At 34.9% G+C, this 16539-nt stretch overlaps 1 protein-coding gene across 2 annotated transcripts; it reads right to left on the bottom strand.

Moving 5' to 3' along the window:
- Nucleotides 1-10362: 10362 nt before the first annotated feature.
- LOC143903109 (uncharacterized) lies at nt 10363-14708 on the bottom strand. 2 transcript variants are annotated; one of them, XM_077416511.1, is made up of 6 exons: nt 14364-14708; nt 14184-14243; nt 13356-13420; nt 12801-13073; nt 12518-12667; nt 10363-12380 (listed from the first exon to the last, which is right to left on the bottom strand). In XM_077416511.1, exons 4-6 carry the CDS (start codon nt 13003-13005, stop codon nt 12316-12318), a joined length of 420 nt encoding a protein of 139 aa, XP_077272637.1. In that variant the 5' UTR covers nt 13006-13073; nt 13356-13420; nt 14184-14243; nt 14364-14708; the 3' UTR covers nt 10363-12315. The 2 variants fall into 2 exon arrangements, with proteins under 2 accessions (XP_077272637.1, XP_077272638.1); XM_077416512.1 differs by lacking the exon at nt 13356-13420 and having other exon boundaries at nt 14364-14707.
- Nucleotides 14709-16539: the final 1831 nt, after the last annotated feature.

Below are 16539 nucleotides of genomic sequence, written 5' to 3'. Positions count from 1 at the left end.
TATTAACTGTCAAGGGAAAGAGATAAATCTCGAAGTATGCTGAAGTAATCTAAAGTATTATTTTATGATAATTTTGTAATGAAATGATCTAAGTGTTATTTTATGCAAATATTTTTTTACTTGGAAATGGCACGCAAAATTCTCCACGTATCATTTTTCGCTTCTGATGTAATCATCAAACAAGGATAAAAGCGGCGAGTACCTAAGGAGCCTTAATAAAAAATGTGTACTTACTACTGCATTTGGACTGATGTACTAATTCACTTATTGTATCAGAATTTGTAGAATTCTGTCTACTATCTATATATAAAAAGAGAATATATAAGAAAAATATATTAAAACTTAGAAAAAAAGCAATTTTTGTTTACTTACAAATTTGTTTTAATGGGAGCAATTGCGACTTTATTAAAGTATTGTAAAGGGAGGAAGCCACTCGTTAAAATGTATTATATTAGTCAGGATTTATTACTGAATACAGAATCGTGAAAACGAGAGAGACTGGCTCTTTCGGTGGTCGTTGCAGGACTGAGCCTGTTTTCCCGTTGCCGGGACGCGCTGCTTTTTAACAAAATAACGTCGAACATAAAACTAACGCTCTTGTCGCGAAGCGGGCACGAAAATATTTACGCGACCGAAGGACGATCGAGTTGCTATGCCGCATTATACTATAGTTCCTACAGTTTCGGCAATCCTGACTCAGAATCGTCCTCGATTTATTCATTGAAAGGATAACGCATACAACAATAATTATTAAACATAGTGTGACGTCTTACCAGCTATTTATCCCTAATGGTCTACTTAACATAGGGTCGCATGTTTTTGGCTTCCCAAACGCCTTGATACTTTTTTTGGGTGTTTTGAAATTCTGAGATATCGGAAACTAAGTATCGGTCATTTCGCAATTCTTTCGCAACAACATATGTATTGAGGAACGAGCTTCTTAGAAGTACCGGCAGTACTATCAAAATTACGCAGTAATACATATTCGCCCTCTTTATATACAGTCGGTTTCTTGTGTTTTTTATCAAAGTATTTTTATTATATTCCTGAGAAGACGCTATCTTTTCAGAAGACCTTGCTCTAATATCTATTAGATCTCTATCTTTAACATTTATGCTCGAATTCAAGTATTCCTTGATCAGGCCATCTACTGTGCCACGTTGGTCGATTCCAAAAAGCAATTGGCTGGGTGTTTCATTTGTACTTTTGCTTATCGTGTTGTTTAAAGCGTGATCGATCTGCGGTAACACGTTATACCAAAGTTGATCTTCCTCTTTATTTACAAGCTTGCCCAACATAGGAATCACTACGCGATTAATTCGTTCCACCTGACCATTGCTTTGAGGGGAACCGGTGGCTATCAATATATGCTTAATAACGTGCTTATCAACAAAACTCTTAAACTCTTGCGAAGTGAAACAAAGAGCCCCTATCGGAGACAATAACTCGAGGCTTACTATAGTTGCTAAAATAATCGGATAGTGCTTTAATAGCTTCTTTACTTGCGGTGGTCTTTGTGGCGTACAACTTGACGTATTTTGTGAACGCATCTACAACTAGGAAAATATACTTTTTTGTCGCACACCGTTTATCGATGGGTCCCAAGTGGTCAATGTGCAATACGTCCAGGGGAGTGTTTCCTTTTGGTATCGGATGCAAAATGCCTTCCGTTTTTCTCGAATGTGGAGAATATGCTAAGCATTTCAAACAATTAGAGATATGCGCTCTTACTTTCGCTTTTAAATCAGGAAACCAATAACTTTTAAGTATTACCTCCATAGTTTTTTCTACCCCCAGATGCCCCATTTGATCATGATATCTAAACAAGATATTATTTTCCATATTTTGAGGAACGTAAAAGAGCAGATCATTATTCTTTTTACGGTAAACCAATCCATTACGCATCTCGAAGAATGGACTTTCTGATTTCTCTAGTTTTCCTACTAGTTCAATAATATCTTTATCTTGCGACTGGCAAACTGATAAGTTATACTCGAACGGATTATCTTCTATGACGCAAATATTAAAGGATCTACTGAGTGCGTCCACGTGCTTCATTCGATTGCCCGGCCTGTGTTCTACTGTATATTCAAAACTTTGCAACTCTAAGGCCCAGCGGGCAATTCTAGGATTAATGTCCTTCTTTTGTAACGTCAATTTAAGAGCATTGCAGTCTGTAACGATCTTGAAAGATATACCGACTAAATATATTCTAAATCTTTTCAAAGCATATACTATAGCTAATGTCTCTAGCTCAAAACTGTGATATTTGCTCTCCGTTGGTGTTGTTCGTTTAGAGAAATAGAAAATTGGATGCAATTTACGGTCTGACTTACGCTGTACCAGTACGGCTCCGAAGCCGTGTGAACTAGCATCACAATGTAATTCGGTATAATCATGAGGATCATAAATGGCCAATATCGGCGCTGCTACTAACTTAGATTTTAAAGCCTCAAAAGCATTTAACTCCTTTTCAGTAAAAGTAAACGTGGCATCTTTTTTCAGTATGTCATATAAAGGCTTAGCGATTAATGCAAATCCTTCAACAAATTTGCGAAAGTACGAACACAACCCGAGAAAACATTGCACATTGCGCACACTTTGAGGAACGGGAAATTTTAAAACAGCCTCAATGCCACTATCAGTCGGACTTATGCCCTGTGAAGAGATGGAGTAGCCTAAATACTCTATTTTGGTAAATAAGAATTTACATTTGTCAATTCGCAGATTACATCTATTTTCGCTCAATAATCTAAATACGCGTTTTAATACATAGAGATGACGTTCTAACGACTTAGTTGCTATCAAGAAATCATCGAAGTACGCTATTACATCTTCCTCACGGATCAGCTCCTGCAATATATCCTTTACAAATTTTTGGAATCTAGTCGGGGCTGTTTTTAATCCAAACGGCACTACAACGAACTCAAATTGGCCGAATGGTGTAACAAATGCAGTATATTTAATGGACTCTTCAGACATGCGAATGTGGAAAAATCCATCTTTTAAGTCTAATACACTAAAATATTCTTTATCTCTAAGAACATTTAATTGATCTTCTATCACTGGAATTGGAGAATTATCTCGTAATATATATTTATTTAAAGTTCGATAATCGAGATACACATTCGGTACTCTCCGTTTTTTTTACGTACAAGTACAACCGGCGACGCATATTCGGAGTTACTAGGCCTAATGACTCCTTTCGCTAACAATTCGTCCAAAATTTTCCTCAACTGTTCCTTTTCACTATACGATTATCTCCTCGGTGAGAAATGAAAGCTTTTTACATTATCAAACTTTAATGTCAGTTCCGCATTAACCTTGGGCTTTAAAGGACGTTTTGGCAATACATATTTTTTTTCGAACAATTTTTTAAACTCTAACTGTTTAGCAGGACAAATATCCGGATCAATTACTAACGTTTCACTTACTTTATCTGGCATATCGCTTATATTAATATTAAGAATCTCGTTATCTACATTCAGAATCTCGTCGTTATCTAAATTTTCCGCAACGTTTACAGGAATAGCAATTAAATTAACTTTAGCTCTTTTTAGAATGTCCCGACCGATTATCATAGAGAATGACGTAGTATTATCAGCAACCACGTATACTGACACGTTAGCTTCACTAATTTGATTGTAATGAATATCAATTGTAGTAATTCCAACTACGTTTAGCTGACTGCCATTAATTCCACAAAATTTATTTCCAACATCAGTCGGCTTAATAAAACAATTGGGAATAATCTTTTCTTTCACAAAACTTATTGGACTCCCAGTATCGATCAACGCATCTACTTTAGTTTCATACTTCGCAATAGAATCACTCAATTTTATCGTAACTACTTTTTGAAATTCATTACTAATCAACGAGGCATCTACGTAATTAACTTGTTCTGATTCACTCTTACCGTTACATTCGCTCATTACATGCCCTTTTTCTCCGCATTTGAAACAGGTACCTTTCTCTCTCTTAGGCGACTTACAGTCCTTAGACATATGTCCAAATTTGCTGCAATTGTAGCACCGTATTTTGACCTGTGACGCACTTGACTCCGTCGACGCATCCTTTCTCTCCGACACCTTCGTACGAGACTGCACGTCCTTCTGCTTCTTGTTCTTCCACTTCAGCTCTCGTTCCGGACGACTTTTCTCCTCCATCAGATTGACACTTTCAAACGCCGTTAGCAGCTCGTCTTTCGAGGCGAACTGTTGAAGCTTTACTTGATTACGTAACTGCAAATTCGATATACCCTCGATAACGTACTTCAAAATTTCTTCTTTATCCACTGGAACGCGATTAGCAAGTATAATCTTCTCGTGGTAATATGCACTAAACGCTTCTCCCTGCTTCCACTTTCTTTCTTCAAACTGCTTCCGCAGCTTCAATTTACTTTGACGGTGATCGTACATCTTGCGCATTTCAAGAAGTATATCATTCGCGCTGAGCTCGACATGCTCGGGGCGAGAGTGAAACCACTCTAACGCTTTGTCCTTAAGACGCGCTCCTATGAGAATCTTTGCACTGTTGTCATCCAAACGATATGTTGCAATTAATAATCGGGCTTGCTTCTCCCAATTTCGGAACATGCCCTCTTTTCCTTGAAAATCGCTCAGCAATTCACATATTGCTTTCACGCTATGTTTCGATGGCACTTCCGGTCCTGCATCGTTCCGCGGGGCATTACGCAACATCTGGTTCTCTCTCTCCAAGATCCGCATCTCTCGCTCCATTAATGCTTGTTCTCGCCGCATGAATTCCATCTCACGCACCACGTCTTCTGGCAGAGTCCCGCCGCGGTTCGCGCGTCGATCTCTCTCCGACCGCTCACTCGCATGCTCGATATCACTTATCGACGTATGCTCCGCCTCTCGTCGCCGATCTCCTGCCGTGTCCTTGTGCTGCTCGCTTTCATCTTGATTCTGTACCACACCGATCGCTTTTAATTCGTTAATTCAGTCGTTATCTGGCTCTGCCGCTTGCAATCGGGCTATCAACTCCGCCTTGCTGCCCGATGTCGGCAACTGCCGTTCTTGCAGCAACTCTTTGAGCTGGAGCACTTTACACTGGTATATGGCCATCACGTTTCCGATAACGATACGGAAGCTCGGAACACTGAAGGACACCTCACTGATACAGTTCCGCACTTGAAATTACCCGGCAGTTTATCACGGCGGTTCACTGCGTCAACACTCGAATACCGATCCTCGATCCCACTTCTGAATTTGTAAGGGGAGGAAGCCACTCGTTAAAATGTATTATATTAGTCAGGATTTATTACTGAATACAGAATCGTGAAAGCGAGAGAGACTGGCTCTTTCGGTGGTCGTTGCAGGACTGAGCCTGTTTTCCCGTTGCGGGACGCGCTGCTTTTTAACAAAATAACGTCGAACATAAAACTAACGCTCTTGTCGCGAAGCGGGCACGAAAATATTTACGCGACCGAAAGACGATCGAGTTGCTATGCCGCATTATACTATAGTTCCTACAGTATTTTTATTTTTTTCTTGATTATACTGCATCTCTTTTTTAATATTGTTTATACTAGGAATTGATAAAATAACATGCTCTGCTTTTTTGGTGGATGATGGCAGCATATTAGGATTTATATTTTTAATATTACTTGTTGTTCTCTGAAATAGATTAAAATTTGTGACCGAATCAAAATTGATTTTTTAAAAAATATTTAAAAGCTGACTTTTATAGAGAAAATTTTTATGAAATTGGAGAAAAGATAAGAATGAATAGCAGAACAGAGGGATTATATGATAGATCAATATGAATTATGTGTTCTTCTTAATACAGGATTAAAATTTAAATTCATAAAACGACATTCCATTCTTTTCACGCAACCCTATAGGTATATGTATTATATTTATACATGTATACACTCGCGTGAACAGAACGATTAAAACACTTGTTATTTTGATGAGTTCCAAAAGACTTAAGAATTGTGAGATCGATATTAAATCTTGAGACCTTGTGTAACTATTGAAACAAGTGTTTGAATCATTCATTGAATCAATGTTTACAGGTATACACATATCACTTATTAATAAAATTTATTATATGTACTTTCTGTAATTTATTGTTGGCACTAAAAAACGTAAACTTTCGTAAAGAAACCAGCTGCTCCTTCTCTTTACAGCTGCACTGCCACTCGGAACGTAAGTACATTCTATAATGTGTTCTTTGACAAACCGATCTCTTAGGCTTTTCCATTTTATTTGAGTTGTATCTACATGCAGTTTTTATTATAAAACTTAATTTATAGCTTTAAAAAAAAAACGAATAAATTCAATCTGCAACGATTAATCCTTCTTTTTTACAAGATTATAATTCTCTAAAAATATCTTTAGAAATTAATTAAGTATTAATTTACAAAATAACAAGTAAATATTAATTCAATTTCTATTTTACAAATCAAAGAATATAAAACTAATATCCATATATTAGTTTCTCGTTATAAATAAATTCAAAAAATTTAATTTTGTCAATATGTAATAATAAACAAAGTTTGGATAACTAAACAATAGAAGAAAACAGAGCTAGCAAACGAAGTTAGGTATTCGTGCTTAGAATATATATTTTAAATTAGTAACATAAAAAATAACAAATGTTTTGACCTTGAATTTCATCTTAAGCACTAAAGATGAAACGTATTGAAGATCGAAACTGTTACTGTATTTCATGTTACTAATTTATAAGGCTGCGTTCGTCTTGACGCTTTCAGCGCTGAAAGCATCGCTGTACGATACTCCTATTTAATACGCTCATACCAAATTGATTCGGCAGTGTTTACATCGTGCGTACTAAATATTTAGTACGAATTTGGTACAAATATAGTACCTGATACGCGTATCAAATGCACGATGTAAACTAGGTCTATGTATCACTGGTACAATCTTAGAAAAAAGTGCATAAAATTTGAAATACTTGAATATCTACGCTTAACGCATAGTAAATCTAGATGTAAGATACTCAAATGATAGTAGAAGTCTTATTTTTACTTCTAGAAAGGTATTTTTTACTTTACAAATGTTTTTTCCAGTATTATTTGCAATTTTTGTAATTTATGAGCTTAAACTTTTGGCAGTGAAAATGCCCTGATTTCAACTTCATAACGTCAAATTATTTCAAAGCGAAAGACATTATTCAGCAGTGCTGATAAACAAATGTGACTTTAATAACGTCAAAAAAGATAAATATGTATCAAGAGACACGGTAGTGTCTCGCGCCAAGTACACGCGGACACAGTATATACTGTGCCTGCATCTACTTCCATCATCTATGCATTCCCATGTTTTTGTTCTCTTGAAGGTCGTAATTTACTCAAACGAAATCATATTATAAGCTCACAGCTTTATGAAACTGCACTTCTTGAAAGTCATGTGATAACAATACTATAGGGTAACTCCGGTATTTACGCCGCGCGGGGTTTTACGCCGCAGATGTCAGAAAAAATAGAAGTAATAAAGGTACTTGCTCACAATTATTCTCTGTTATGTGCCTTTATGCCATATTAGTATTGTGTTGTAATTTCAGTTCTTTACTGTTAATATTAGTGAAACTGTTGTGAGTTGAATCGATTTCTTACCGTAGTAAAAACCCGGAAAAAAAGAGTATATATAATTATATATTAATATATATGCATGATTATATGTGATTATGTATGAAATTTGGTTTTTTATATAAAATTATATATGGGTCCATATATAATTATATATGGGCATATATAATTCTAAATATAACTAGATATGAACAATAAATATTTCATATCTATTGCACTCATGTATGGATAAGATTCATATGGAAGTATATATAACCCTATATGATTATATATAATTATACAAGCGATTAAAATATATTTAAATATATATAAATGTTTCATATACAATTTGACATGATTATATATGAGTTCATATAATTTATATATAAATTATATATAAAAAGCATTTATCCATGTAGATTATATTACCTCGAAAAAAAACAAAATGGTAGTATTATCATACCTCAAAAAAACCTAAGTAACAAGTGGTAGACGTAATCTTTGTATCTCAAAAAATCTCGAAAAAACCTAAGCAGTAGTATTTTTATTTCAAAAAAATTATAACTCAAGTGATACACATCACAAAATTACGTTACCTTATCAAAAATGAGTCGTGCTTCAAGTGATCTATTACAATTACAAAAAGGAAATAATATCTCTTTTTAAATTACAGCGCCAACTACAGAGAGAACATATATACACTGAGATAAAAAATTTGTCAATTCCAAGAAATATTTAGTCCGATACGTTCAACTAAACATTTTAGTTAGCTAACTAAACATTAGTTGAATTAATTAATTCTTGATTAAAAATACGAAATAAATTGTTGAAACAACTAATATTTAGTTAACTAACTAAAATGTTTAGTTGAACATATCGAACTAAATATTTCTTGGGATTAACAATTTTTTTTCAGTGTATTTTTCGAGATACAAAGATTACGGTCTACCACTTGTTACTTAGGTCTTTTTGAGGTGAAAAATTACAGAGGTAACGATACAAAATACACATATTTTATTAAAATATTTAAACCCAACAAGTGAATATAAGGTATTTAAATACAAAGTTTATATATATATATTTTTTAAAAGATTTAATCGCATCGCAAAGAATTACAGAGGTAACAGTACAACATTAAAATATTTTATTAAAATACATAAAATGTTGTCAAAAAACTTGGCGCTGCTTGCTAGACCTCAAAATTAGGTCAGCGTGGTGTGTATGTGCGAGCGAGTGATATGGGTGTGGGTGGTGTGTGTGTGTGTGTGTGTGTGTGTGTGTGTGTGTGTGTGTGTGTGTGTGTGTGTGTGTGTGTGTGTGTGTGTGTGTGTGTGTGTGTGTGTGTGTGTGTGTGTGTGTGTGTGTGTGTGACGGTGAATAATGCGGTTTATGATTAAGTATAGGATAAGTTTAGATTTTAAAGCGATTAGAATTAAGTATAGAATAAGTATAGAATATAAGTCATATTTACAATTGTAAAAGGTCTCTCTCTCTCTCTTTCTCTCTCTCTCTCTCTCTCTCTCTCTCTCTCTCTCTCTCTCTCTCTCTCTCTCTCTCTCTCTCTCTCTCTCTCTCTCTCTCTAGCAGCGCCAAGTTTTTTGACAAGAAAAATTTATGTATTTTAATAAAATATTTTAATGTTGTACTGTTACCTCTGTAATTCTTTGCGATGCAATTAAATCTTTTAAAATACATATATAAACTTTGTATTTAAATACTTTGTATTTTTTTGTTGGGTTTAAATATTTTAATAAAATATTTGTATTTTGTATTGTTACCTCTGTAATTTTTCACCTCGAAAAAACCTAAGTAACAAGTGGTAGACCGTAATCTTTGTATCTCGAAAAATATACTGAGAAAAAAATAATCCCAAGAAATATTTAGTTCGATATGTTCAACTAAACATTTTAGTTAGTTAACTAAATATTTCCAACAATTTATTTTGTATTTTTAATCAAGAATTAATTAATTTAACTAATGTTTAGTTAACTAACTAAAATGTTTAGTTGAACGTATCGGACTAAATATTTCTTGGAATTGACAAATTTTTTATCGCACAATCAGTGTATGTTCTCTCTGTAGTTGGCGCTGTAATTTAAAAAGAGATATTATTTCCTTTTTGTAATTGTAATAGATCACTTGAAGCACGACTCATTTTTGATGAGGTAACGTAATTTTGTGATGTGTATCACTTGAGTTATAATTTTTTTGAAATAAAAATACTACTGTTTAGGTTTTTTCCAGATTTTTTGAGATACAAAGATTACGTCTACCACTTGTTACTTAGGTTTTTTTGAGGTATGATAATACTACCATTTTGTTTTTTTTTCGAGGTAAAGATACTACTGCTTAGGTTTTTTCGAAATTTTTCGAGATACAAAGATTACGTCTACCACTTGTTACTTAGATTTTTTTAAGGTATAATACTACCACTGTTTTTTTTTCGAGGTAACAACATATACACTATTATGCGTGTACTTGGCGCGTTTCTTTACCTTTTTTTTAAAAAAGGTAATTTTGTACGGATATCACGCCTTTTTGTATTAGTATTACGTAATGTGATGAATACGATATGTAATGAAAATGTGAAAAACAAATATGTAGTTCTACGTTACTCGTAAAATACTTCTTAGCTTTAGAAATTTGTTAAATTCACAGAGTAAAACTTTTTTATAGCTCGAATGCTGCACAAAAACTTTTTCACAATTAAGGAAGAACTTTTGCGCTTATCTTTATCCAAACGGCATATAAAATATTATCAATCTTTATTTAATTAGTAAGTAAATCATCAAAAAAAACAATAAAAATTGAGATATAACGTTGAAATATAAAGTATACTCCACGCGAATAATTATGTTAAAAGAAACCACGCGAGTAATGTAGGATTAAGAAACCACATGCCATTACTACAATATAATGTATAAATAATAATATTTTATGTATATGGTTTTATAATAAAATATGTTGCCATATATATTATACATTTTATCACAGTAATAATATAAATGTAAAAGAGAGACGGAATCGTACTAACAATAATTGTACTAACAATTATCGTATCCTGCAAATTTAACGATATAAAACACGATATTGGCTATTTATTCGAACAAGAACAAGATTCGCACGAATATAAAAGACTAACAGAATTGTTTTGTTTATGTGAAAAATGTATTTAAAAAATTGCGCGTTACATAATTGTTTCGTTTGTATGAGAAATGTATAATATTTAAAAGATACCGCGCATTATATAACGTATCGCTGCAATATAACGTATAAAATATAATATTATATGTATATGTAGTTTTATAATAAAATATTTACTAACATTTATTGATGAAAGCTCAGTGAATTTTATTGAAATGGTATTTTCATTAAAATAGTACAAAAGGATGCCGATAATAAACTAGATAAACGCAGAGGAGTACTAAAGTTTAACATTGATTCACTTGATTCTGAAAGGGCATACGTAAAAATTTCGAAGCTATTTATATTATTTATGTACAAAAATTAAAATTTATACAACATGCAATATGTATATATATTATACGCTTTAAAAATTTGACATTTGCTCTTTTAAAACCGCACTACTTAACTATAAGTACTTATAATCTTGGAGTAATAAGTATTGAAAAGCAAGAGAGAAACGTTATTATTGCTCGTTTTATCTTACTTTTCATTAAGCAATCGCAAAAGTAGAAAAAAAAAACAGTTATTTGATGTATATCTGTGGCTTCGTATAAAAAGGGAACGCATAAAAAACTAAGGATTTCAAACAACTAAATCTTTTCTTCGCGCTCGTAAATTTTATCCAGTTTGCATCGCTCTCAGAAACGGTATGCAACAAATCAGCATCCGCATATTAATAACCGCATTAATTAAATGCACGCGAGTAGAAGGCTTTAAACACGTCGGTAAGGCCCATATAGTTCGAGCTTCTGGTGCCGCCTTCGCCGCGAGTATTTTGCTGCGTAATTACAACGGTGCTTGATATTGTTTCGTTTTCACGCTGCTCTTTTTTTCTACGCGTCCGATTTTACGCAATTCCGGTGTTACGGGAAATGCACTACAACCTTGGCGATTAACGACGAAAATAAAAGTGATGAATATGGCCGATTTTTACATTGCGCTTGAAGAGACCTCGCTATTATTCATATCGTTTCGACTACACCGTTTAAATATATTACTGTACATTTTAAGTATGTCACGGATCAAACGCAAGTACGATCATTTAAATCTACATACGCAATAAAGCTGATGTAATCTATCATCAAAGCTTGGATAATCAGGTTTATCTCGCTCTCTCTTTTCTATTTCTTTTTCTCACTCTGTTATCACACAATCCCACAAACACGCATACACATATATTTATATATATAGATATATATATATATATATATATATATATATATATATATATATAGAGGAAGTTCTCTCAATTCCATACACCTTGATTTGCGAGGTATCGTTTGACTAAGATTAGTGTGCGTTAACGTGATATTATTACCTGTGAAAAATTCACGGGCATTCCTTAGGAATTCTTAAAAGTCTTTAAAAAAAGTCTCGCAAATGATAACATAAATAATTATAATCCGTAAGTAAATAATAATCCGAGAATGAATTGCCTCCTCAACCACGGCAGGCCTACTTGCGTTTCTTCCTTGAGATTAAATTTCTCTTGCGCATGCACGATGTTATAATTATTAAAAGTTTAACTCCATTAACGACTTGTGTGCCTCTTCGAAAAAATTGTATTTTGCACTTCATGAAAAGAAAGTCAGCGTTATTACAAGGATGATTATTGACAAGGACGCAACGAAGGACAAGCCTGCAAAAACGTAAAAAATGCATTAAGAGCAAGAATTTGCGAGTAAGAGCGAATAAAATCGAATTGCATCTTCCATAAATAATTATTAATTTCCTCTTTTTAGATGAGATGCGTGTTATACATCGGTTTTCACTTACCGGCGCTCACGCACTTGTTCTCACTTAAGATGTAATTGTCGGCGCACGTGCATGTGTTAGAGTTACACGTCACAGACTTAATCGACGGATCGTTCTCGTAATCTTCGGCCTGGTAACACTCGTAATTGTTCGCGCACTCATCGCCGATCGCTGCAAAACGATGAAAACGATGAATTGTTATCTCTTATGACGTGGTGCGGAGAAAGAGATTTTTGGAATTGGATTTTTTAAAACATGACGCGTGATTCTACGGGAGAACTATCGGTTGAAAACTCTCAAGTACCTTTGTTAGAAAAACATCTCGTCAGCTCGTGTTCGTAATGAAAATTCTGCTCGCACTGGCACATATATTGTCGACGCAAGTTGAAAACTCGAACGTTGCCGTGCACTGTATTGACTCCGTGCATTCGTCCCGGATCTTTTTGGCGGCCGCCAAACACTTCTTCGTCCATATTCAGCACTGTCTCAGCCGCGCATCCGCATGTCATGTTATCCGTGCAGATAGCACCCTCCACGTGCAAGCATTCCTGGTTTTTCGTGCATGGCTCATTGTACTCTGCAAACGTGATTACACTTAGAAAAAATCAAATAATATTGCTACAATATGACATCTGCAAATGGTTTTGCAAAGTTGTGAAAAAAAAGTTATGAGAAAATGGTACTGAAAATTATGAAAAATATGGTCAAGATAAAAAATGTGCTGTAATTTAATATTTGTATATAACTGCAATAGTGTAAAAATTATTAGTCGAATTATTTTGATACAGCTGGATGTTAAAGATTAAAACTGGAAAAGAATAAAAAATAAGTTGAACCAATAATAAAAAAAATAACTTACGATAATTTCTTTGCGAGTAAACGGGATTGATCTCCTCGGCATCAGCTCCCTGCCGTCAATATACACTGGGCAACAAAATTATCGCAACAAAAATTTTCGTCAAAAATTTGCCCAACTTCAAATAAGCACAACTCCGCGAAAAATTGTCATATCTGAAAGTGTTTTTTTTTTCATTTTAATGGGTGAAGTCTGTACTTTAAGGAACCATTGTTCGATTTTGAATTTAGCCTCCTCCCCCTCCCGCTGTTCTTCCAAAAATAAGGACGTGTTTTTTCTCCGAAAAATTGCATATTTTGACACATTCTACGGATTAGAATGAATTTTTTTCGTAACTATCATAGCAACTATAGTAAAATATAGACTTTTCCCTGCAAATTAAAAAAAAAAATAAGTCCGTATGATTTTTTTTCGCCGAGTTATGGCTTATCAAAGTTACCTATGCATTTTTGTGCATTCAATCACCGCCGGAGGTTGCTGGTCGGATTTTGCCCATCGTGTGTGTGTGTGTGTGTGCGTGTGTGTTAGCAGAGATTTGCACAAACTAATTTTTATTCAAACGAGGCATTGTTACGATTTTGTCTTTTGTTTTCCGAATGAACGATACAATACAGTGATTGCAATACTGTGAAGTTACTTAGAGAAGTAATGTACTGTGAAGTTACTTACTTCAGTATTACAAAACTTCACAGTATTGCAGTCACTGTATTGTATTGCTCATTCGGAAAACAAAAGACAAAATCGTAACAATGCTTCGTTTAAATAAAAATTAGTTTGTGCAAATCTCTCTCTCTCTCTCTCTCACACTGGGCAACAAAATTATATATATACCTGTGAACAGGCTCCTTGATCTCCTCGGTATCAGCTCTCTGCTGTCAATATATAATACCTCTACAAAGTAAAAATGTATTATATGAAGAATACTAGCAACGTGCACAACTTCATTTGAGGTTATAATTGGGTACAACATTCATCGCACGATACTATTATAATTGTAAATCGGAAACGTACCTCGAGTCCAGCTCTTCTGCGATCAACGAAGTCGGGATCGAACATGTCAGTTGTCACTTTCTGCCAAGCGTAGAGAACCTTCTTTTCCGGCAGCGGTGGTAACACAATGTAGGGATACGAAATCTCCAGATAAGCACGAAGCAATTCAATTCAGTATATCGCCGGCACGATTACGGTGTTACTGCTGTTTCGCATACGCGCGTATGCGTGCGTTGTCGCACTTTATTACCTCCGGACAGCGTGCGGCTCGTGCAAACGTTATTAACGCGCGGCCGCAATCGCGCGGTAGAAACGCTTCGTGTGAACAGGCTCCTTGATCTCAGTATCAGCTTCCTGCCGTCAATATAAAAATAAAAAAATAATATAATAGGTTATTAACCTGTATGTATAAACACTCACGTAAACGTAGTAATAAACAGTAAATAAAATAAGTATAATAGTAATTAATCGTCGCGTCGCGTAAAGAGTCATATACTAAACGAACGCACTGTCTAATACACTGCACTGCACTGCGATACTAACGCCGCTAGCCGCCAGTGTCGAAAAAGTGAAAGTGACGTTTCTGATTATGACGTCATCATATAAGACATTGGCGTTAGGAGGAGGAGGAGGAAGAGGAAGTATCTTAATAAAAAATTTTCACATTTGGACTTTGCGTCGCAATATCTCCGCTCGTAGGGCACGTAGCGGAATATTATAAGAAAACCCCCCCCCCCTTAATTGGACCCCAAGCTATCGATCAAGCCTACTTAGAACTTGATCCGTTCACTCGTTATCGAGATCTCAACATCTCGGGTACTCGCAACCCGTCGCGTCGCTAAAAGAGTCACGGTCAGTCTCGCTCCGCGTGTACATACTTGGCGCGAGACATTACCGTGTCTCTTGATATGATTATATATAATTTATATATAAATTTTAAATTCGAATTATTCAATAGATGGCATTCGATAAAATTCGTTTCTCGTATTTAAAATTTGACGAACAGTGGTATAAAAACAGTGTCAAGAGACACGGCACTGTCTCACGTCAAGCAGTGCCAAGTTGTAATATATGGAATAAATCATTTCACTTTTGATTCTACAGCTTTTGAAAAAATATACATCTTAATTTATCAAAATGCATTATTATCGAAAAGTTAACAGTTCTTTTTTAATATATATTGACTATATATGGTCATATATAATTATATATAATTATATATGATCATACAGGGACAAAATTCATATATAATTGCATAATCATATATATTTATATATAATTATATATAATCTTTTTTTCCCGGGTATGTAAAGGAGAAGGTGTGTGTGTGATTGAAGGGGGATTTGTAAGGGTAAATATTTACTGACGATTATATTGAATGAGTTAATACGCATAAATGTGATCAGAGAATATGTGTAAGAATGGAAATTAGTAATATGTCGATAAAGTGGAGCAAATAGATACATCAGTGCCCAGTGGACCTTTATACTCATGAACATACAAATGTTTAACTTTTCAATATTTAAATTTAGATTGTAATCTTTTATTTCTATTTAGAACGCGTATATTTCAATACACAAAATCCTATTCCCTCCAGGATTCCGTCATTATCCTTCCGTGACCACGTTATTCCTTTTGCCGATTGTATTTTAATTGCCTTTTCGGAGACAGACAACAGACACATACACACGCAGAAAGATTAAGGGAAGAGACACCCCATTACGGGACACGGCAAAACATACAGAATGCTTGTTCCGCCCGAGGAAAAAGCCGCGGCGAGCATAATGGATATCTTTATTATCGGAGCCGCGAGTCACCGAGACTTGGTGAGACTCCAGCAAAATCGACCACGACGCCGACGTTTCAACTCTGGCTCGGGCCCAATTGGTCCTGCCAGTCCCCGTCACGACATAAATATTGATGAAAATGATGCGTTTATACGCGAACAACAAGTCTGTCCGCGGTTAAAAAACTGGAAGATTTATCGGGACGCGGCCTCCCGACGACAGCCATTTCCAAGCTGATCGTACATCAAGCTGAATCCGGATCGGTTTTCGTGTGGTTGAGTTTCAATTTCGGTTCATAGTCGCGAGTCTTACACTGAACGTATCTCTCCTTTATTTATTTCCCGAGAGATCTATTTTAGTCGTTTCAAAACGTCTTGTGCGTGTGACTTTTGTTGCAGACCGGTTTAAAG

The sequence above is a fragment of the Temnothorax americanus genome, unplaced genomic scaffold, assembly GCF_048541705.1.
Source record: "Temnothorax americanus isolate GAGA-0224 unplaced genomic scaffold, ASM4854170v1 Scaffold43, whole genome shotgun sequence".
In the NCBI taxonomy this organism is placed as follows: domain Eukaryota; kingdom Metazoa; phylum Arthropoda; class Insecta; order Hymenoptera; family Formicidae; genus Temnothorax; species Temnothorax americanus.
Note: the sequence above shows the minus strand (reverse complement) of the source record. Positions and strands in the feature narration are given on the sequence as shown.